This window comes from Larimichthys crocea, chromosome X (assembly GCF_000972845.2).
Source record: "Larimichthys crocea isolate SSNF chromosome X, L_crocea_2.0, whole genome shotgun sequence".
NCBI classification, from domain to species: Eukaryota; Metazoa; Chordata; class Actinopteri; family Sciaenidae; genus Larimichthys; species Larimichthys crocea.
The window spans coordinates 32,135,242-32,157,269 of NC_040020.1; the positions used below are offsets into that span (position 1 = coordinate 32,135,242).

The 22,028-nt window shown below is 41.1% G+C and overlaps 2 protein-coding genes across 6 annotated transcripts in view; one reads left to right on the forward strand and one right to left on the reverse strand.

Moving 5' to 3' along the window:
• Nucleotides 1–46: 46 nt before the first annotated feature.
• Nucleotides 47–13,665, reverse strand: zbtb45 (zinc finger and BTB domain containing 45). 4 transcript variants are annotated; one of them, XM_027283039.1, is made up of 6 exons: nucleotides 13,541–13,665; nucleotides 11,038–12,370; nucleotides 10,537–10,671; nucleotides 7,854–7,994; nucleotides 6,154–6,427; nucleotides 47–4,615 (listed from the first exon to the last, which is right to left on the reverse strand). In XM_027283039.1, exons 2-6 carry the CDS (start codon nucleotides 12,100–12,102, stop codon nucleotides 4,197–4,199), a joined length of 2,034 nt encoding a protein of 677 aa, XP_027138840.1. In that variant the 5' UTR covers nucleotides 12,103–12,370; nucleotides 13,541–13,665; the 3' UTR covers nucleotides 47–4,196. The 4 variants fall into 4 exon arrangements, with proteins under 4 accessions (XP_027138840.1, XP_027138841.1, XP_027138842.1 ...); XM_027283040.1 differs by lacking the exon at nucleotides 13,541–13,665 and adding an exon at nucleotides 13,244–13,339; XM_027283041.1 differs by lacking the exon at nucleotides 13,541–13,665 and adding an exon at nucleotides 12,786–12,920.
• myom2a (myomesin 2a) overlaps nucleotides 13,503–22,028 on the forward strand; it is a 61,740-nt gene continuing 53,214 nt past the window's right edge. Inside the window, exons 1-4 of one of the 2 annotated variants that reach the window (XM_027283038.1) lie at nucleotides 13,503–13,626; nucleotides 14,244–14,335; nucleotides 18,610–18,765; nucleotides 19,793–19,903. In XM_027283038.1, coding sequence (XP_027138839.1) covers nucleotides 18,701–18,765; nucleotides 19,793–19,903 — 176 coding nt within the window. In that variant the 5' untranslated portion in view covers nucleotides 13,503–13,626; nucleotides 14,244–14,335; nucleotides 18,610–18,700. Of the gene's footprint in view, nucleotides 13,627–14,243; nucleotides 14,336–18,609; nucleotides 18,766–19,792; nucleotides 19,904–22,028 lie in introns of those variants that run through there. The other variant, XM_027283035.1, reaches the window with a different exon arrangement.

Sequence of the window (22,028 nt, forward strand, 5' to 3'; positions counted from 1 at the left end):
CACACACGACTGAAAAAAGATTAAAATCCAATGACGAGCAGCTGGCCTGGAGCCATAGAAGACTTTTTATTTGGAGAAAGAAATCTTTGAAATCACTCATTTTTAAAATTCAATTAATTCATTGAGTACAACATCTAAGTTCTCAGAAAAAGTTAAAATCATGCCTTTAGTCTTTTTATACATAAAAGATGTGGTTTTACGATGACAAATGATTTTTTTTAATTTTTTTTTTTATAAAATGACTTTTTTTTTCTTCTGACATACTCTGTTAAAGAAATATTAATGTAGAAAAAACAATTATCAACTTCCCTCCCAATGAAACAAAAAACAGAAAAAAGGCATAACACAGTACGTTACAATGCGCTGACATGGCTTCAAAGCACACATATTACAGTACTGTACAAGGGTCCGCCTCAGACAAAATGCACCAAAACCACTTCCACTGCTGAGGATAGATCAAACCTCTGAAACAGCTCAACACTGCTTATTTACCAAACCCAGACCACAGCATGGTGTTGGCAACTGGCAAATGAGGTAAAGATTTCCAAAAAAGCACCAAAGGTTTGGCGTTAATTTTTTTTTATATAGCTTATAACCAACAGTGAGTTGGAGGAGTTTCAGTCCAGCTACTCTTAAGCTTGTTTTCTTTATCTTCTTTTCATCCACAACACAAACTACTGAGTCTGCAAATTATTTGCAACGTTCAGAGGCCAATGAACACACGCTGCTAGGCCTGCTCCCTGTAAATAAGCAGTTTTTCCACATTTAAAATGGGACATTAAATGTCAATATTTATAGTGAAGTCCAGACAGAAAGGATTTGAATCTACGCCTTTGCTGGACTCACTCTTTTAAATGAAAATAAGTCTTGATTAAAGTGATATTTTTGTCAAATTATCTCATCACTCGCAAAGTTCTCAAGCTCAAACATATCTCACTTGTTAAGTGAGGCCCACTTCGGAAATCATGTCAATTAGAAGGCTCTTACAAAGCTTAAGTAAACTACTGAATATCATATAATGCTTCGACTGACAAACATTAAGGAAAATGAGCAAAAAGCAGGGACACATAAGGTCTTTTTAAGATCACCTTTTAGGTGTAAAAAACAGAAAACAAAAACAATCTCAGGCCAAATACTTTAGGGGACATCAACAACATCTATGTCTATGTATTATGCTGTGCAAACTTAACTGTGCATAGAGATCAAATTGTAATAAATATTAATGTGATAATTACCATTATCACGAGTTTGACTTGGTCAAAACTTGTAGGGGTGATTGTACATTTTCATGATTAATTTAGTTGTACTAAAACGTTAAAAAGTTGTTTTATTTTATTTTTTTTTTATTATAGTGCTGCGAGAAAAGCTTTTATTGTTTTTTTAAGCAACAAACACTTCCCATTTATTATTAACCAGAGTCCCAAAAGACAAACACAAACACTCAATAAAAATCCCAATAAAAATCACTGATTTGTCATAGTTATTCAACCAAGTTTAACTTCCTCTGAATGGCTCTTTCTCTTTAAAGTTTTTTTTTTTTTTTAAATGTCCTGCCTTATTTCTGCATCAAAGAATCACATGAGCAACAAATAACAAACTGAGCGTTATAGCGATGTACAGGAATTTTACATAGAAGTACTTTAGTAAGCTTTCAAAAAGTAAACAGATCTATCTTAGCTTTCATTTTTCACTGTTTCTTCGTTTGATGTAGCTTAAAAGATGTGAAGCATAATGCCTGTCTTTGGACCACCGAGGTAATTGTAGGTGTGTGTGTGTGTGTGTGTATGTGTAAAACATGCTGAAATGTTTCCCAAACATTTCAAATGAGAAAATAGTGTTCCTCCGAGCCATCAGAGGCTCGTCCTGGTTCGAGGTATATGATCCTGGGGCTGACCAGTGGCGCCTGTGGAAAATGTTACAAAGCTGTCTAATGGATGATGGTGAATTTCATTCACACTGCTGTGCGTTATGCGTCCCCCCTCTCCTTCCCCTCCTTCCTCCCTCCCCTCCCTCCCTCCCTCCCCTCCCTGCTGTAGCCTCAATTTTGCTACTTTTCCTTCTTCGTCGAATCATTCATCAACAACCCTCTTTGTCACCCTGGTTTGATCCTGAATAGCGCCAGGCTCCATTCACATTCAATTCAGTTAATTCTGAAGTGCATTTTCTTCAGAAATATATATAAAAAACAACAACGAGGCTATTAAGGCCACTCGAGCGTTTTATTTTTTTTGAGAGTCTCAAAACTTTCCAGGACTGACCTCCAGTTCTTTCTGTTATTTTCCTCCAGTTCTCCTACTTTTCTGTTTGAATTTTCAAATCTAGCTAGTAAAAAAGTGTCTTTGCGTAAATTTCCACTGCCTAAAGCTAATCTGGACATTGTATTCAGTGTTGTAGTACTCAAGACTGGTCTCAAGAACATTTTTTGAAGGTCTCGGCCTTGATGAAGAGCCGACTGCATTTTTAACTCGGCCTTGTCTCAGTCTCAGACAAAAAAGACATGGGATTTTATTTCAAGACCGGTCAAGACCACAACTGCGGGGATATAACCCATGAATCACCTAATAATGTCTAATTTGTCCCAGCACACTTTCGTAAATTGGCCTACGGTCTGTAGTTATACGGCACAGAAAACTAAGTTCCTGAAACAAATCAAACTCAGTATTTTATGAATGAACATGAACTAGTTCAGTTTTGGGACTGTGGATTAAAAAAAAGAATCATTAAAGTTGTTTGTGAGTAAATACAATCTATATACAAAATAACAAATACAATCTTGACTTGGTCTCAGTTTAAGTGGTCTTGACTGATTATACTCCCTCTGATTATACACTGGTTATACCGATCTTGTATGGATTCGCCTTGAGTCTAATTTTCACTTTGTGTTTACCTCACTATGAAAACAGGAATTTAGAGGTCCATAATTTAGTGCCCTATAGTGATATTTTTATCTTACTTCTTAAGTTGAACTTGGAGGATGGAGTTGTTTGTCCACAGTTGGTGTCATGTTAACTAAATATATTACTTTCAAAATGTGTTCAGATCCAGATTTGAAAGAAAAGCACCTAATTTTTGCTTGACAGCTTAGATTGAAGCTATTTCAAGCTAACTAGGTTGCATTATTTTATAAGGGTGGAGTTGCGTGGGCCTTCAGTATGCTATGATTTTTAAATAGAACCAGAAGGAAGATAATAAAAAAAGCCGGACAACATAACAAGCTGTCATCACAGGTTGGACAAGCTCCCACTTAACTTCACGTTTCATCAAAACATGCTAACGGGCTAACGTGCCACGAGAAGAGCGGATCTTAACACCTCTCCAATTTTAAGAAATGTTTTTTGTTCCAACCTGGCTCTTTTTTCATAGTTCTGGAAACTCTTACTCTGCAACTTTGCTGAGATCTTGGGTTAAAAAAGTTATGTTCACACCTTTTTGCTCTTAAAGATGTGTCACTGAACAGAACTGAATTCTCAACTCCAATTCTCAACTTGAATTAAATGAACTGAAGGTAAATAAAACTCTGCAACTACCACCCGCCACCCCCCACCCTCCCTACCAAACCCCTCGTTCCCCTTGTTCTCCATAACTTGCATCACTATATAACCCCAAACTGCATCCTATCCCACCCCCCACCCTCACCTCCACCTAGAAATCCTAGAAATCTCCATGCCCTCACCAACTCCCAAACCCGCTCTCTATTCCTAACCTCTTTGGTGACTCTCTGGTGTCTTTGAAACAGGGTTCCTACACGATCTTTATTTAAAAATTCAAGACTTTTTCTTCTCTCCACCAACTTTTTGGCTGGATTTTGGATGGCTGTTCAACAAGCTGTGTGATTGTTAGCTTTTATGATTAGTCGTCACAGCAACAATGTCACAACACAGGAAATGACAGTAGGACTACAACTACTTATGATGGGTTTCTGGGGAGGGAACACCTCTACTTTTTACATACGTTTCCTGTTTTTTTGTGCAGTTCCAAAACACCTTTAAAACTGACATAATATTCAAACTTCAAAAGCCGTTCCGGTTTGTGTAGGAACCCTGATTGAAGGTGTCATTGAGCTAAAACAATGGGAACCTATACGCGCTGTTCCCTCCAGAACAAAAGATCAACAAGGCTGTTAGGACCAAATAAGTGTTGGTTCAAGGAATGGGCTCACTAACCTCCCCCTCTCCCCCGTATCTCGCCTTCTCTGTCTAGGTGGAAGAAGCTCCGTGGCTGGGCATGTTGGCCATGCTGCCAACCATGCCAGCCGCGCCAGCCATACCTGAGGGCCCTCCCAGAGCCGGAGGACTGTGCTTGGTAGGTGAGGTCATGTCGGGCCCGCGCCCCTGGCCTTGGCCCTGGGCCTGGGGGGCGTGGTGGGCGTGCTGCAGGGCATGGCGCTCCAGCAAGGTGCGGTGGGTGAAGGCCCGGTGGCACACGTTGCACTGGAAGGTGCGCTCGGCACGGTGGGTGCGCATGTGCACGTTGAGTGAGCTTTTCTGGGTAAAGCGCTTGCCGCACATGGAGCACTGGAAGGCCCTGACACCAGTGTGCACCACCATGTGTTTGAGGAGGTAGTCGCGCAGCGAGAAGGAGCGCCAGCAGATGGAGCACTGATGAGGTTTTTGACCTGGAGAGACAAAGACACAGAAAAAAAGTCATGTCAGTAGATCTATTTTCTACTACTTATTATCTATTACTAATAATTATAACGCATTGAAAGACAACTGAATCTGTTATTGAGGTTTTTGTTTGACACTTTTATCTGATGCAATGTCATGCAATTCTTCTAATTACTTTATACCTAATTTTGTCTATGTTTGTCCTATATTACAACCATAAAGCCAATCCAAAGAGGCTTTGAAAATCTAATATTTTATATTAATTCTGGCAAGAATTTCTTATATTTATCAGCAACCACACCTTGATTCCTGAGCATAACTCTGTGATGTTGTTCTTTTTTGTTCATTTTGCTACACTCAGATTTGGTCATTAGGCGACAGAGTTGAATTGCTGTTGTTGAATTGTTGACAGAGTTGTCTATTTTTACGATCGGCTTCTGCATAGTGTGCTTTATTTTGAAAATTGACCGGATTTTCTATGCTGTTTCTGTTTCTCTCTCCCAGGCAGCTCAGTCTGCTCTGTGCTGCTTGACGCAGCAGGTCGCAGTTTCCACCAAAAATAGACCAGCATATTTTCCGCAGAGTGGAGAGTCGTTTCTGAGACGCGCTGCGGTGCTTGTGGTGGAATCACAAGCATCGTCTAGAATGGCCTCGATCAGCTCCGGTGGCCCTATCACAGCCAGAGCGTGTTTCAGCCGTGCCTGGTGGAATCAAGCAATAAGAATTTGGCCCCGGCTCCAGAAAAAATAGACTTGACAAAGATTGCTCAGACCCTATAGAAGCACCTCCTCTGAAACAGCATTTAGACCATCACACTAAAAGTTTGAAATTTAGATTAATACATAAAACAAGTTAGCAGGTCTAAGGAGATAGTAATAAAATAAAATAAATAAAATGTAAATAAAAAGTAATAAAAAGTAAATACAATGTTGTAAGAAGAAAAAAGGTTTGCGAATTGTTTAGATAGATGTATTAAGAGAGAACCTTCTGCATTATCAATAATGAATGATACTGGGTGGTTTATATATTAAGCTAAACAGCATCCTGATACGTGTGTCTACCTACTCAGAAGTTGCAAATTATGTGAGAAGTAAAGCTTCAGCTGCATTTACAGTTTTTTACCACTCAGGGGCAGAAAAACAATGAGATGTCTGAATCACAATTATATTTATATTATTGGAGTCCATCTTGTTTCTTCATAATGAAAGGTCGTCTCATAATTACTCTCCTTTTAGTTCTGGTTTGGTATCCACCAACTCCTAAGAAAACTGTTCGGGAGTTGGTGGAGACGTTTTAGCTACAAGATGTTCCACTTTCTTCAACAGCTGGTCTCTAACGGTGTACGTCTGCTGCTTGGTGCTGGGGAGGTAGTGTACAGTGAGTTTATCAGAGCTTGTACTGACAACAGTTCCATACCAGGGTCTGATAAGAACAACATCAACACATCACAACTCATTTGACTGAGACCTTTCAAAGTTCAAGTGAAGTTAAGGAGTACTAATTAAATAAATAATAAACAAATGGAGGAGAAGAAAGCGTGTCTTACCGGAGTGGATGAACATGTGCTTGCTGTAGTTCTTCCTGGAACGTAAAGATTTGCCACAGTGCGTGCAGTCGAACGAGGTCTCAGATCCCTGGGAGGAAGGGGAGGGGCCCGCGGAGCAGGAGGAGGTGGAGGGCGGCGGGGCCGGGGTCATCGGCGCAGGGGGAGGAGCCTGCTGACTGGGCTCCGTTCCTGCCATGGTGTCAATCCCACCCATTGGCCCGCCCACGTAAAACGGAGCTGGCTGCGACTGGCTCACTGGGTACTGGAAAAGGAGCTGAGGGCAAAAAACAACATGCACTAGATGGAATGACACGTGATAAGTTTATTTGTTTATTTCCTTCTTTGTTTTTATTTTTGTTGACACATCTATGGATATATATGGATTGTATGTGTTCTCATATGTTATTCATTCATTGTACTGTCATGTGTGGTCTTATTTTTATTTAGGGCTGCAACTAAATTATCGGTTAATTGTTTGGTCCATTAAATGTCAAAAAATGGTGATAAATGTTGATCACTGTTTCTAAAAACCCAAGGTAGCATCCTCAAATGCCTTGTTTTGTCCACAACCTAAAGATTACTCTTACTTACAAAGTTTACTGTCACAGAGGACTAAAGAAAGCAGAAAATATTCACATTTGAAATCTGGAATTTTGTCATTCTTTTCTTAAAAAAACATGACAGAATGATTAATCGATTATTAAAATAGTTTGCAATTAATTTATAAACTGAAAACTAACAGATGATTGACTAATCATTGAAGCTTTATTTTTATTAGCTTCCAAATGTTGTTGTCATATCTATGACATCCTTTTAGTGCATGTTGCAAAACACAATATTGAATCTTTGTCTATCAAAAGTAGATAATAGTAAAACTCATCATAAATATAATTTTGTATTTGTTTTGTCTTCTTCTAAAATGACCTTGTCATTTAAATTAAAAACATAATTTCAACACAATTCCTTGTAAATTATAATTAAATTAGCTATTTTATTATTTAGTTATTGTATTTATCCTTGTATAAGGATGACAAATCGAGTGGCAGTGGTTCTGTTTATATTTACCTTTCCACATGGTCAAGTGCCTGCAAATGTAAACCCTCCTTTGCATTTTCATTTTCAAATTAAACACGCCTGTCAATCAAACTGTGTAGGAGGGGGTTTGTCCATCACACTAAAACTGACACCTTCATTTAGTTTTCTGTGTTATTTTTGTTTCATTGTTCATTTTTGTTAAGTCTTAATTAATTAATTTTAGTGTTGCATTGCATTAAATTCTGCTATCTGTCAATCACACATCATACCAAAAAACAGATGAAATACAGTAAATGTCACACTTAAATGAACTGTCTTTGGGAAGGCACTCAGCTTTGGAATTCAATGACCGTATCCTAGTCCTTTAAGATGCTGCGAATGAAAGCAAACCAGTCACATAACTTTTTACTAACTAACCTTAAAGACTATGCGTAGCTAAACATTTGGCCAAGATGTAATTGAAAAGTTAGAACAACAGCTCTATATAACAGATATTCTTCTGTAAGACACAAAAAAATAGAGAGTTTAGATAATGTTGTTGTTTTTTAGGAATTAGCAGAGCAGCATCCAGTGTGAGCAGATTAGGTTGTGGTGTCCATTGGTGACAATAAGAATATGTATGTTTTTCAACTGAAACACACTGTAACTCTACCTCTGGCACTGACCTGGTTGTTGATGGACTGTGTGGTTGGAGGTGGAGTCAAAGGCTTATTGACCCTTCCTCTGGGGTTGAAAGCCATGGCCTGAGGAGGCTCACTCTGGGGCCAGAAATTCTCTGAAAACACCCCCTGCTCATCATAGAAATCCTGAAGAGACACACAGACTTTAATAAAGATCCCAACACTCATATCTCAGATGAAAAATCTTGGTGGCATTCATATTTTGGCTTCAGTTTAATAACTGTTGAAAAAAGAAAAAAATCCTGCTCTCTCAATCTTTGAGAAAAACACTTTTGTCAGATCTGAGATTCCGTTCTCCCTGTGACATACTGTACGTAGACACCCTGACTGAGCTACCGTATTAAGCTTAACACTTACCTGCTCCATAGGTTTACATCCTGCGCGCCTCTGTGCTCTAAACTCCTTTGGTGAAACATGTTCACCTCAACAAATGTGTGCGTATGTTAAGAAACAAATCCCTAACTGCACATTTCTCAGTACTCCACTGTGTCTCCTTTCATGTGCACAGACCACATCCCTCATTATTTACACATTGAAACCTACTGGTTCCCCAATCCTACGCATGCATCAGTGGTGCAACAGCGTTGTGATCAAAAGTTTGATGTACGGCTGCAGAGCTCATCTGAAAGAAGAAGAAACGGCAGCACGGGTGGAGCTTGTTTAATGTAAAAGGAGCAGGAAATCCCTCATCTTTATGCAGTATACTTTCTGAAAACTAATTTACATATATTTTGGTTAATTAACTGAACTAAATATAAAAAAATCATAGAACTTTATCATATTGATACAATATTGAGAATCCAATATTGTAATATATCAGTTCTGCATATGAATTTACAACATTGTAATCCGGTTCCACCTGGTGTTAACATGCATTCTGTATCTGAATACCTTATTTGGATAATGACATCTAAATATGGATCTTTGCATTTGAACCTGTTAATAAGAATTCTCATCTCAATTTTGTCTGCTTTGTAATCAGGAGCCTGTTTCACCTAATTTCCAAAAGGCAAGCTGTAATTGGCAACATGACATAACTTCCTCTTTCTCAATTTTCTCTTTTCACTTCTCTAAACAAACACCATACTTGAGCATGAGCATGTCTGCACCCTGTATCTCCAAGCAACAATCATTTGTAAAATATGACACTGCGACCACTTACGTGCTAGCAATGGCTCCTTTGTGAAAGGTAGGCAGCCAAAGGTCATGTGACAGACAGATACAGCCATAGACATCTGTAGGCTAATTTGGTGGTAGCCTTGCAAACTAGGCTACAAATGAAGGCAATCAGAATCAGTGGAGAAGCCTGCTAGCACTACTTTTAGCCCAGCTACCACCATCAGTCATGTGGCTCTCGTTTTGCACGTTGTAGTGGTCCCTCGAGAATCTCCTGAAGCGATGCTGCTGTGTGGTTCCTACTCATTTTTTTCTTGCTGAAGACAGGACTCGTTTGTAGATTTTTTTTTTTGCTTGAGATAGCAGAAGAAGTGGAGATAGGAGACCTTTCAACATGTTGGGTCAGTTTCTTTTTTACAAACGTAGTCAAACTGTACAAAGGTATCATTGACATCTAGCTAAGGTCCAGCCACAGTGTGAGACACCTCGAGATGTGATCTGTCTGATCTCATCAGAACCGCAGAGAACCCTGTGTGCAATCACACCGTATTCTAAAAATGAGTTGTGGCAAAATCTCTACATGTTGTCAAATCTTTGTTGACTCATAGTATATTACATGATATTACGCCCTAATCTGAAGACACTTATAGTACATTGTAAAGTCCAAATTATTTTTTTGAAAAAAAAAAAAAAAAAAAAAAAAAACTCCAAATAGTGGCTAGTTATCACAATAATACTATATTCTGAAATCAGTGTCACGTTAGAGGTCAAATTTAAAGATACATTCAAATTTGTGCATAAATATTTGAGGACCAATTTTTAGGAGGTATAAAGATAAGCATATCTGCAAAGTCACATAATTAACTGTATAAAATATAACATGCCATTTTGCTGTGTCTGAATAGTGCAATGCTCTGTGCTGACATATGCAAGTAAGAAGCTGCTTCACACCATGCCATGCAAACTAAAGAACAGAGCAGAAAAACTGCTCAAAGAGAGAAGATGAGATTATTTGAAGCGCTGTTGGGTAATTTAGAAGATCACATGCTTTTCTTTGTATGAAAAACATAACACCTTAACCTCCTAAACTGAGCGGATTAATTCATTTTCAATCTGACTTACTCTGCAGCAATTTTGAGAAAACTGACAGGCAAAGCTGAATCATTTTGACTGTGTGGCAGATGTTCCTTGTGTAGTCTGCAGGGTACAGCAGGCTGCGGCATAAATCCGCTCCACCATGTTTTTCCCTCTACTTACTTCAGGACTTGTGACAGAAATGCTGAGAATAAATCTAACACAATAAGGTAAAAGTTTCCTTCTGAGGCAATATATAAAAATCTCCACCAAAACATCTTACATCATACCTTAAAATCAAGGCTCAACACTTAAAATCTGCAAGATGTTTCATGCTCTCAACGTCCTTCTACAAGCAGCTGATACATTTTTAAAAACGTTCAATAAAAGTGAGCGTTACATCTCTAATATATATTTTTTAATCAGTTGCTCTTTCATTGGCTCCCACAGCTGCAGCTCACCTCTTAGTTAAACCCACCTGTCCAAAGCCTGCCATGGCTTCCTGGGAGCCCTCCTGCTCTCCGTCTCGTCTCCCGTCCTCCAAGGCATAGACGGTCCCATCTGTGTCCTGGACCCCTTCATCTTTCACCACCACTCCCTCTCCTCCCAGCACCTAGAGAGAAAAAGGTCCATTTCAATTCTGAGTAGTAAAGAAATATGTTTGCAAGAGTGGCAGCAGAAAGTCCATAAGAACATTATAGAGTGCATTGACCCGGCTACAGCCCCTTCAAGCAGCTACTAATAAGTTTAATGACCTACAGTAAATATGCAGAAGTCCATAGAATATCAACAAGGCAATTACTGCAGAAGTTACGACGAGAGCTTCTCTTCAATTGTGCAAAGTGCAGAAACATCTCAGCGATATACGCCAATGCAGTGTGAGAAGAGGGAAAAGCAGAAAAAGAAAGAAAAGCAAACCGTTGCAGCTCTGCATGCCTGAAAGCTGTAACCATGGCAACCCTTCCCCTTATCCCTCTACCTGGAGTCTTAGCGGCTGCCTCTGCTTGCGGCTGTGGCTCGCCCCCCTGTCTCTGTCTCCATCTCTTCCCCGCTCTCTGCCGTCCAAATCCTCCTCCTCGCTGTATCTGTCCATCCCCACCAGGTCATCAGAGAGGTCAGTTGTGTTGCCGCGGAGGCTGTCCCTGCCGATGCTCTCCACACTGCCCACGCCAGAGCTGCAGCCCGCTGAGAGGTTCCCTGTGCTACTAGTGCTGGCTCCGTTGGCCGTCTGTGCCAACAGGTCTCGGAGCTTGTACCTGACATCCTGAGTACAGCTGGAGGTCTGCTTCATGAGGATTGTGCCGGCCCCAGAGCCCAGTCCGTCACTGCCACACATGGACCCGGGGCCCATGTCACCCAGCGCCATCAGACTCACGGTATTAGCTTGCTCCATCGGGCCTGGGCCACTCTCACTGACACTAATGCGAGCACCCCCTAACCCCCCGCCCATGTTACCAGAGCCACACTCAGCCATGAAGTTAGAGAAGTTGGCGTAACCTCCACCCCCACCTCCACCAACAGAACAGCTTCCACTGCTGCCTCTCTCCGTCCCTTTCCCCCCGCCACGCTCTTCTTGTTTAGGGAGAACTCCTCCGAGCATCCCTCCTCCCGCTGCCGCCGCCGCCGCGGCTGCTGCGGCAGCGCTCGCCGCCCCTGCTGCTGCCTTTCTCTGAGAGATGATCTGGGTGCACTCGTCGATGACCGTCTTGATCTGGAGGATGCTGGCAGCAGTGAGGATGCAGAGGGCCTGCGACTGCAGCACCACCAGCGAGCCGCTGTACATGAAATCTACAAGCTGCTTCACGGTTTCGGCGGGCACCAACGGCGGCACAGAGATTTCAGAGTGACCCAAAAGCAGCTTGTCTTGAAAGAAAGGACTACCGGCCGCCAGGACGCAGGCGTGGGCACGCAGCGAAGCATCATGTATCCGCACGGTGACATCGCAGAAGAGGCCCTCACGCCGCTGCGTGCGCAGGGCTTCCAGCACCGACTGGCTGGAGTTGTGAAGGTGGATGTAGTGCACCGTCTCCGTGCCGGGCGCCATGGCGGGGGGAGGTGAGTCGCTGGGGATGGGGTGGGAGTGGGGGTGGGGGAGGGGGGGAAGGTGTCTGGGGTTTTGCGTCAGCTTGAGGGATAAGGAGGGCAGGGAGGGAAACGGGTACAGTGCATGGGCCACGGTGGGTCCGTGTCCCCTCAAACAGTCATGAGTCTGATGGAAGCTTTCAAACTGCTGCTCTGCTGTGGTTCAAGTGTGGAGAGGAGGAGCTGCCTTTGTTATCCTGAGCGAGAGGGACGTCAAGAGGTTGTTTCCACTGTTGAAATAAGTCATAATAAGAACGATTAAACACCAAGCTGTTGTATTGAATGTTTGTTTGTAACGAAACGACAAGTCAATCAGCATAAATGATGAATCATCAACAATTTTCATAACCATTTAAGTCATTTGTGAAGCAAAAATACCAAATAAATGTTGTTTATCCTGGATTTGAATGATAAACTGAACATCTAAAAGGTTTTTTTTTTTTTGTACTGCGGCTCAGACCAACTGGGGGAGACATTTTTCAGCACTTCCCGACATTTTGTAGACTGCATGATTATAATCAAATCATAGAATAAATAAATCAACATATTATTATATATTGTTAATAATCGTCAGTTGAAGCCCAGGTTTAAAATCTTGTCCACTTTGCATTTATTACATTGCTCGAGCCCTACAGATAGATGTACCTGAAGGTGACACAGGTGACAGCTACGAAGCTGCTAATTGATCACCGAATAAAGTCGCGTGCATCATCTGTGAACACCTGTTTTGGACAAATGACAGCACGTGCCGTGCGCGAGACCAATAGCTCCCCGGGTCAGTTTATTTGGCTTATTCCGCACAGTGGGTGGCCGCTAACGCAACACCAAAAGATAATTGGACTGTTTAGGTGTGCCAAACAGACGCACGAACAGTGAAGCTGAACAATTAAAAACAGCCCGTTAACTGACTGTAACTGTTCAAGTGAACAGGTTAACCGTCCGGCCGTTAGCTCCAGCGACACGCGAACAGGTTAACGGTAACGAGCTAACGTTAGCCCGCGTTAGCTGTTGACATTAGCCGCACAACTCCCGCACGGAAATCTGCACGAAATACCAACATTTAAACATGCAAACCGGGGCGCGGACATCGACTGAACACGGACCTAAATTGTTAAATAGCGAACGCAGACTGGCACCGTGCCTGGCATAACATAAAAGCAGCTGTCTGAGCTCGCAGCCCTTCCGCGCACACACACACACACACACACACACACACGCTTCAAACACAATGCTAACCCAAGCTACGTTACTAGCGAGCTAGCGCAAATTGCAAAACACAACTAGTGAAGTTAGCACGCCAGCTAAACCCGCTACCAGCCTTTTTCTGCGCGGAGCATGTTAACGCTCATGTGGCTGACAAAGTCGGTGTCATTGCACGTCGTTTAATCGTGACTACATACCTGCAATGTGCAGTGACACTTCGGCGCTTTTAATTTTCAGGCAGATGGATACAGCAGGAAGCCCTCGGTATAACGCACCCAACCCGGTGAGAGCTGGAAACAAACACACGTTCAAACAGACACACACTCACAGACTCACACATGCAGACATATATACATGCATACAGGGATACACACACACACACACACAATAGGGGATGTGGAGTTTTCTTCTCTTTAACGACAGCTAGTCCGTCAACAACTGTTAATGTGCCGTACTTGTCTCAGACTAATGCACACAGGCTCACACACCCTTCAGAAAGTAGGACAAATACCTGCACACAAACCCACATCACAGACACACGGCACAGCCATCAGACATGAACGCATACAAATACAGGCAAACACACCTCTACACACCCACAACACACACACACACACACACCAGGAACATACCTAAAGAAAAGGTTGAAACACACACAAATTGTTTAAACTCTAATTTAGATTAAATGTGTATTGTAGTCATCAGCATAAAGGAGGGCATGGATGTTAAATGTACAGTAGCAATGTAACAAAGACAAAGAGTCATATTCCAATAATGAAAAAAATATTGACACATTAATAGGCTGACAGATGTTGGCAGGTGTCCAAATGTACAGCTTGTGCTCCATGAATATGTATTTTAAGAGTATTCGTACGGTGAGTTATCTTCTTTGTGCTGTAGCCTTGCTCCGGGTGGTTAAACTTCAATGGGGGTTGAACTCAGCACAGCCAGATTCCAGGATCAGCATGTACTTTCAAGGACGAAGACTTGAAGTGAGTATAACGCAGTACTGCACAGATGAGAAATGACTAGGACGTACAGTGTATGCACAAGCAAACTAGTATTATCAGCCTTTTCCAGATGAGGAGTTGAACTGAGGCACATGAAGAAAATCTTTATTTATTTATTTATTTATTTATTTATATATATATACACACACACACACACACACACACACACACAGAGTTGAAACCAGAAGTTTATATACACTGTATAAAAAGACACAATCTTTTTTTTTTCTCACTGTCTGACATTAAATCAGATTAAACTTTTCCTGTTTTAGGTCAATTAGGATTACCAAAATTATTTCTATTTTCTATATTAAATGCCAGAATGAGAGAATATTTTTATGACTTTCTTGAAAGTCAGAAGTTTACATACATTTCATTAGTATGTGGTACCATTGCCTTTAAACTGTATAGCTTGGGTCAAATGTTTTGGATATCTATCCACAAGCTTCTCACAATAGTTGGCAGGAATTTTGGCCCATTCCTCCTGACAGAACTGGTGTAACAAGTTCTGTCAAAGATCGTAGGCTGCTTTGCTCGCACATGCCTTTTAAGCTCTGCCCATAAGTTTTCAATAGGACCGAGATCAGGGCTTTGTGATGGCCACCGCAAAGCATTGACTTTGTTCCCCTTAAGCCACTTTGTAACCAGTTTGGCAGTATGCTTCAGGTCATTGACCCATTTGCGCCCAAGCTTTAACTTCCTGGCTGATGTCTTAAGATTGCTTCAGTATTTCCACATAATGTTCTTTCCTCATGATGCCGTCTATTTTGTGACCATTCTCTCCTGCAGCAAAACAACCCCACAACATGATGCTGCCACCCCCCGTATTTCACAGTTGGGATGGTGTTCTCAGGCTTGGCCCCTTTTTTTCTCCAAGCGTAACAATGGTCATTATGGCCAAACGGTTCGATTTATTTATTTATTTATTTTTTGGCCTTTTCAAGCTTTATTTCTGATAGAGACAGCTGAAGAGTGACAGGAATGCGGGGAGAAAGAGATGGAGAATGACATGTGGGAAAGAGCCATAGGTCGGATTCGAACCCTGGGCTTCCGCAGCAAGGACTGAGCACATGGGGCAGCTGCTCTACCAACTGAGCTAAACACCGCCCCGACAGTTCGATTTGAGTTTTGTCTCCAAAAATTAATGTCTTTGTCTCTGTGTGCATTTGCAAACTGTAATCTGGCTTTTTTTGTTTCTTCTGGCTTCTTCCTGGCAGAGTGGCCTTTCAGCCCATGTCGGTACAGTACTCGTTTCACTGTGAATAATGATACACTCTTACCGGCTTCAGCCAGCATCTTCACAAGGTCTTTTGCTTTTGTTCTTGGGTTGATATGCACATTTCGGACCAAATTTCGGACATTCCCATGCTGTTTATACTTGCGTATAATTGTTTGAACAGAGGAGCGTGGCACCTTCAGGCATCTGGAAATTGTACCCAAGGATGAACCTCTTCCTGATATTTTGGCTGATTTTCATGATGTTACACAAAGAAGCAGTGTGTTTCAGCTGTGCCTTAAAATACATCCACAGGTGTGTTTCTAATTAACTAAAATGTGGTCTTTCAAAGACATGGCATCATCATCTGGGCTTTCCCAAATTGTTTAAAGGCATAGTAATCTTAGTGTATGTAAACCCTTCTTCCATTATTCTGGCGTTTAGCAAATAGAAATAATTTTGGTAATCCTAATGGACCTAAAACAGAAGATGCTAACCATCTCTGAGGTCGTCTTATCTAATAAATACCGTTTCATAGCATCTATTGGTGAAGAAGAACCCTTTATGGTACATAAAAAGACACGTATGTTGTGGAAACAGCTGAAAATTGGTTCTATTACCAAGAAACGCTTATTAACTACCCATCCACCTGAGAACAAAAACAGCTGCCCACTGCGTTGGGTTGAGCTCCTCAGCTGAGCTTCATGCAAAGCTAATTTCTCTGTTTCTTTGTATTTGATAATTGTCCCACATTTCGGAACTTCTGCCGTCTGCAGTTCCCCCTCTAGCATTACAAGTTTAGGCATGCCTCTCCCATTGTTTGGGGGTTTAAGAAAGAAAGACCAGGATTTACTCCACAACAAAATATAATTTAATGAGTTCACTTTTCACTGTGTCGATCACAAATCTATATTGATGTAAAAAAGAAAAAGAAAAAATGATCCAGTGCTCTCCTTTGTCTTAATGTAAGGCATGCAAGGTCTCCACAGATCTTTGGACATTGACAGCTACAGATCATTACAGTAGGACACACTGACACTCAGCCACAAATACACACGAAAGCGCTCGTAGTATCCACTCTTTTTTCTTGGGGCCCAATAAACATTTATTCTTTGCACATACAATGAGTAGAAGTGGGATTCATCACAACACCAAAAGTATAGTAGTTCACAAATAGCAACTGGATACGCTAACACTTCCACTTGGGCCTTTTCTACCCTCTCAGCTTGTTAGGAATAAATGGTATGGTGCTGCTGGAATACTTTAATATGTGAAGTACATTAATAGTTACACAAAATGGTTAGTAGCAGATTAGCACATTGTGTGAGCAGGTTGCACATAAAATGAGGATGATTTTAACAGCCGTGACTCTTGCATTCAACCCTGTGCAGCGAGCCCTTTTGGAATTGGTAGCCTGTAAAAATGAGTTTCATCATTCAGTGAGAAGGACATGCTTCATTTGGAAGTTACATTGAAATGCTGCTGTAACTCTTATATAAAAAGTGCCGACATTTTCTTGTGTCTATGGTGCAAAATCCTAATGACCTCTGGGATTCAAAGTGGCCTCAGCTATATAAATACAGTTATATATTTGCCTCCATATAAAAATAAAATTAGCAATACACAAATATTGCACACCTAAGGAGTTTAGATTTATCAGTTTACTGACAAGCTACTGAGGAAAATGTACAAACATGGAAATAATAAACCCTCTGGTGCAGTATAAATAAATATTTTGATATTCAGTTTTAATTCCCTATGCATGCAGCATATCTCTCTGGCTGTGGGGGGGGCCAGGTGGGGCAGAGGTGGAGTCACGGCTGCCAAGGGGAGATGGAGTCGGGCTGTGCGGCGGGTGACGTGGGCGTGGTGGAGCAGCAGGTAGTTCTCAAGGATAAATGGGGCAGTGGTCCTTAGTGCTGCTGCGCCTCCAACTCCCTCTGGCGGCAGCCCACGGCTGTGATGAGCGCAGCCCCTTTGCCGCTGCCGTCCTCCGATAGCAGGAAGTTGACATCACATTTTGGGGCAAGTTCCTTCACTGTCTGCTGGAAGATCCGAGAGAAGCTGAGGGTGGAAAGCAACAGGAAACCGTGGTTAGGAGGCACTGAACTCAAAGAAATGAGAGATGCTTTCGAGTAGAAGCAACAAATGCAGCTGGCACTCGAGCCTTGCAGCGTGGATGAGCAGCAGGGTAGAGCAAGGAAAGCTCATCGAGGGCCTGTCTCATGAAGAGGGGATTATGATATCTGGACAACTAAGGATGGACTGAAATTAAAAGAGCTTCTCTGGATGGTAGCTGTGCAATTGTCCAGCTAATTTGTTAATCCTGCTTAATGGGACAATCCGCTAACCCTTTGATTTACAGTGGAACAAAGATGTTAGCCTTAAGCTTTTGCTAAATGGGGCTTGACCAGTGCCATGCAGTGCCTCTGATTCCTTTCCTATGCACAGTGGTAAAGCACTTGCAAGGACAATGATGTATGATGATATGAAAACAGCAGATTTTCATATTTAATGGCCTGAAACCAGCAAAAGCATTTGTTTGATAAACTTATGAATGAGCAAACAGCTTAACATTGAGATTAGTCATCCTATAAAAGGTCTTTATTATCAGTGTCCTGAAACGTTAGTACGCTGCAATTGTTTTTAGTGTGAAATAATAATCTAAAATACTCCTAATCAAAAATTAGTTCCTTGCCAGTTGAAGCAAGTGCCACCCACCCTCTGATCTGATTTGAGACAGGAAAATAAAAATAAGTTCCAATCTTTGCAGCCTGATGAAATTCAATATTTATTGTAGTGTTAGAATGAATGGACCCTTCCCCCCCAAACACGCCCCCTATTATGCTCTTATCCTGTGACTTACTGTGGGTGCAGCTTGTAGAGTGTGCCATCCACGCCCACGGTAATATCCAGGTGGTCCAATCCTCTGTTCTCACGGATCTTGTCCACCACAGCAGCCATACCGGCTCCGCAGATCTGAGCCGCACGGCGGGACACCGTGCCACACACCTCCTTGACGATAATACTGTCATCACAGGTGCTGTCGAGCCCCAGCTGTTGCAGGATCGCCCTGACCTGCAGTAGCGCCAGACGATCGCTGTAGAACAGGAGGGGCAGGGGGGGAGAGGATGTCAGAGGTCAGCCAACAGCAGGAGAGTCACCGGATACCTCACAGCTGTTGCCAGAGGCTAAGGTGGGCTTAAACAGTGTATAAATTCAAATGGTCACATTGCGCCCCCTCCTTCTCTTGTAGGTGTGTTATAGATTCTACTTTTCTATGAACAATGCTGCTGAAGCATGTGTTTTTATGGACTTATCCTCTCAACCATACTGCTGTTATAGTATGTCTCGGCTATAGGCTATATATTAAAACTATTTCTGGTGTTTCAGGTTTTCCTTCATCTGAGGAGCTACCTGTTTCATTTCACGACCTTATCAAACTAAACATGAACCTGATGACATACTTAGATAAACCATCACTTTGAATATCATGTTTGTTTTGGCAAATACCATATCAATATTTAAGTTGTAATTGTATAGTCATATAGTTTTTACTTTTGTTGTGTGTTTTCAGAAGAATTATGACAGAAATGAAAATAGACATGGTTTTCTTTGTAGCTACTTGTCTTTCTGCAACTTAAAGGACCAGTGTGTAGGATTTAGTAGCATCTTGCCATGTAGCTGGTGATTGCCTTGTTTCACCCTTTGGTTCCCAGTGTAAAAGAGAAACTACAGTGGCTGCGAAATGGGTGAAAAACAGAAATTCCCTTTGTAGAGCCAGGGTATAATTTGTTTGCTCTAGGCTACTGTAGAAACATGGCAGAGGATCTGCAGTGTCTGAAGATATAAAAGGCTTATTATAAGGTAACAATAACAAAAATGTAATTCTTATTTTAATATGATTTTATTTATATATAGATAGATAGATAGATAGATAGATAGATAGATAGATAGATAGATAGATAGCCCCTTAAATGTGACACTCTGGATCTTAATTTTCATGCTGTATGGAGGTAGGAGAAACAAGCTGTAGGCGGAGTTGGAGTATAGTTGGCACTAATGCAAGCCCTAAGCCCTTAAGGGCCTGTAGTTGTATATGGTTTCATCAGTTTGTGATATTTGATTTACACAAAGGAATAGTGCGGCAGGTAATTGTTGATTGCATTGTATCGAATTGTTGAAAGCATTAAATTATTAACTTGCCTCTCTATCTGTGACAGGAACTTTGTCTCGAAGATGCCCCTGGTCTTCAACGTCTCCGAGATTTGTCCTCGGAAGAGGAAGCCACGCTTGGTCAGATCGATCAAGATCTGCCTGACGATCTCTCCGAGGTACATACCACTGCACATCTTCTCATATCTGACATGTACAAGAAAGAGACAATTCATAATTAGCAGATGACAAAACACTGCACTAACACAACACCTTCCTCTGCTTCTTTATATCCGTTACATGAATTGATAAAGTGTTAAACTGGTTGAACTAGTTTGATACTGGAGGTGTCTTGACCTTTGTTTGCCTTCATTGAGGGAGTTCTCGTCCACCGCCTGGTCGTATCTCGTCCTGATGTCATCCAGACAGCCGTTGTCTCCAAAAGCTCCCCACTCCATATTGACACACATGCGGCCTTCGTTACCCTCCACTATCTCAATGTTCTTTGTCTCCTCCATGTAACAGGCGTTACTGCCTGTCCCTAAGAGGACACACAGCCACATCTCATCAGTCTCAGCATTCTGTTTTTAAACATACAAATCCCAGACATTTTCAACTATATATTAGTTTTTCCTATTGGTAGACAGCACTGAAAAATATGAAACAATGGTATGATAAATTAAATATATATATATATATATTATATATATATATATATATATATTTTTTTTTTTTTTATGTGTAGATCAAATGTCTCTTTTCCTTTTTAAAAACGTGTGTAACTCACCTGCGATCAGCCCCACTTCACAGGTGGGTTCCTCATATGCACATGTCATCATCGTTCCCACTGTGTCGTTCACTATGGCAACCACATCCAGCTCAAACTCCTGTGAAAACAAAAAGCAAAAAATTAATCACAGGTAGAAGAAAATTTAAACTATAAGTCTGTTGCTGGTTAAGAATTTGTAAACAAAACAAAAAAAAATCTCAAGAATTCATGCTTTGTGTTATAATCAAATAGGTCAATATACAGAATAGTTCAAGTCATAAAACTTTTAAATTATTAGAATTGTAATGCTAATTAAATGATAAAATCTCAGACGCTATTATTACATAATATCACTTATGTTTCCAACTTTTCACTCAACAATAAATCAATGTTAAGTCCATATTACATACATAAATCCAACAATCGCTGCGTTGACAGAAGGATTAATCTCAGGCCTAGCAACTTTTTAAACGGCACACGGAGCACAATGCACTTCACTCGCATTCCTGTTTAGACTACACAATAAAATACACAAGCTGCAAAATCCAGGAGCTATGCCAAACACACAAAATACAGTCAGCCTTGTCATCACGGTGTTAAATCTCAGCTTAAATAAAATCCCACACTGCAGACACAGACACACACTCCTTTAATAATATCTGAAAGTAGGTTTTCCGTGTAACATGCTACTGCAACAATGATCACACACTGCTCCAGTCCTGCACTGCTTTACCTGCCAGTTAACGATTTACAGTCACTTAATACTTACTGGATTCTCCATCTAAAAGAGTAAAATCGAAAAACTCAAAGGTGATGACATGAATAAACAAAACTTCCTGAATGCCAAACAGATGCAATAATCAGTGCTGTAAATTATGCTTAAGGCTATATTAGAAACTGTTGTGTAATTATGCCATGTGATTTATAGTAACTGGCAGGTCTTATGAAGAGTCTATTAGAGGGTTCATTTTTGTCCAGCAGCTTTTCAGTGCAGAGAATATTCACATTTGTTACTTGTTTGTGTACTGCTAAAAAAGGTATATCTGTATAGCTAGACAAAACAAACACATCATGCCAAAGACTTTACTCTAAAATCGCTTAAACACGTAAAAACATTGCTGCAGGTTGGTTGAAAGTCAGTTACCAGCATCTATCAGCTGTCAGTCAAAGCTTTTTGTTTGGAGGCTGCCAAAGCAACAATCTGAGCTACAAAGGGGTATTGTAAATGATACAAGTTGCACAGTCCAAACAAGCTGCATCAGTGCAAAGCAGCAAGTTTATTTTGACTAGCAGGAAGATTGTAGATATTTATAGTATCTACTACTGTTTCAACTATCTAGACTTTATTTGCAATACTGAACTAAATACTTAAAAGTTCTTTTAAATTAAGTTTTTTTTTTCTTTCTTTGAGCAACTTTGTATTAAATCATACTGTTTGTTTTCTAATTTTCTTAATGTGGCAGCACACGAATCCCACAGTGCATTAGATTTGTTAACTGAAGTGTGGAAAGGATTGAAGAAACTAAACTGTTGGT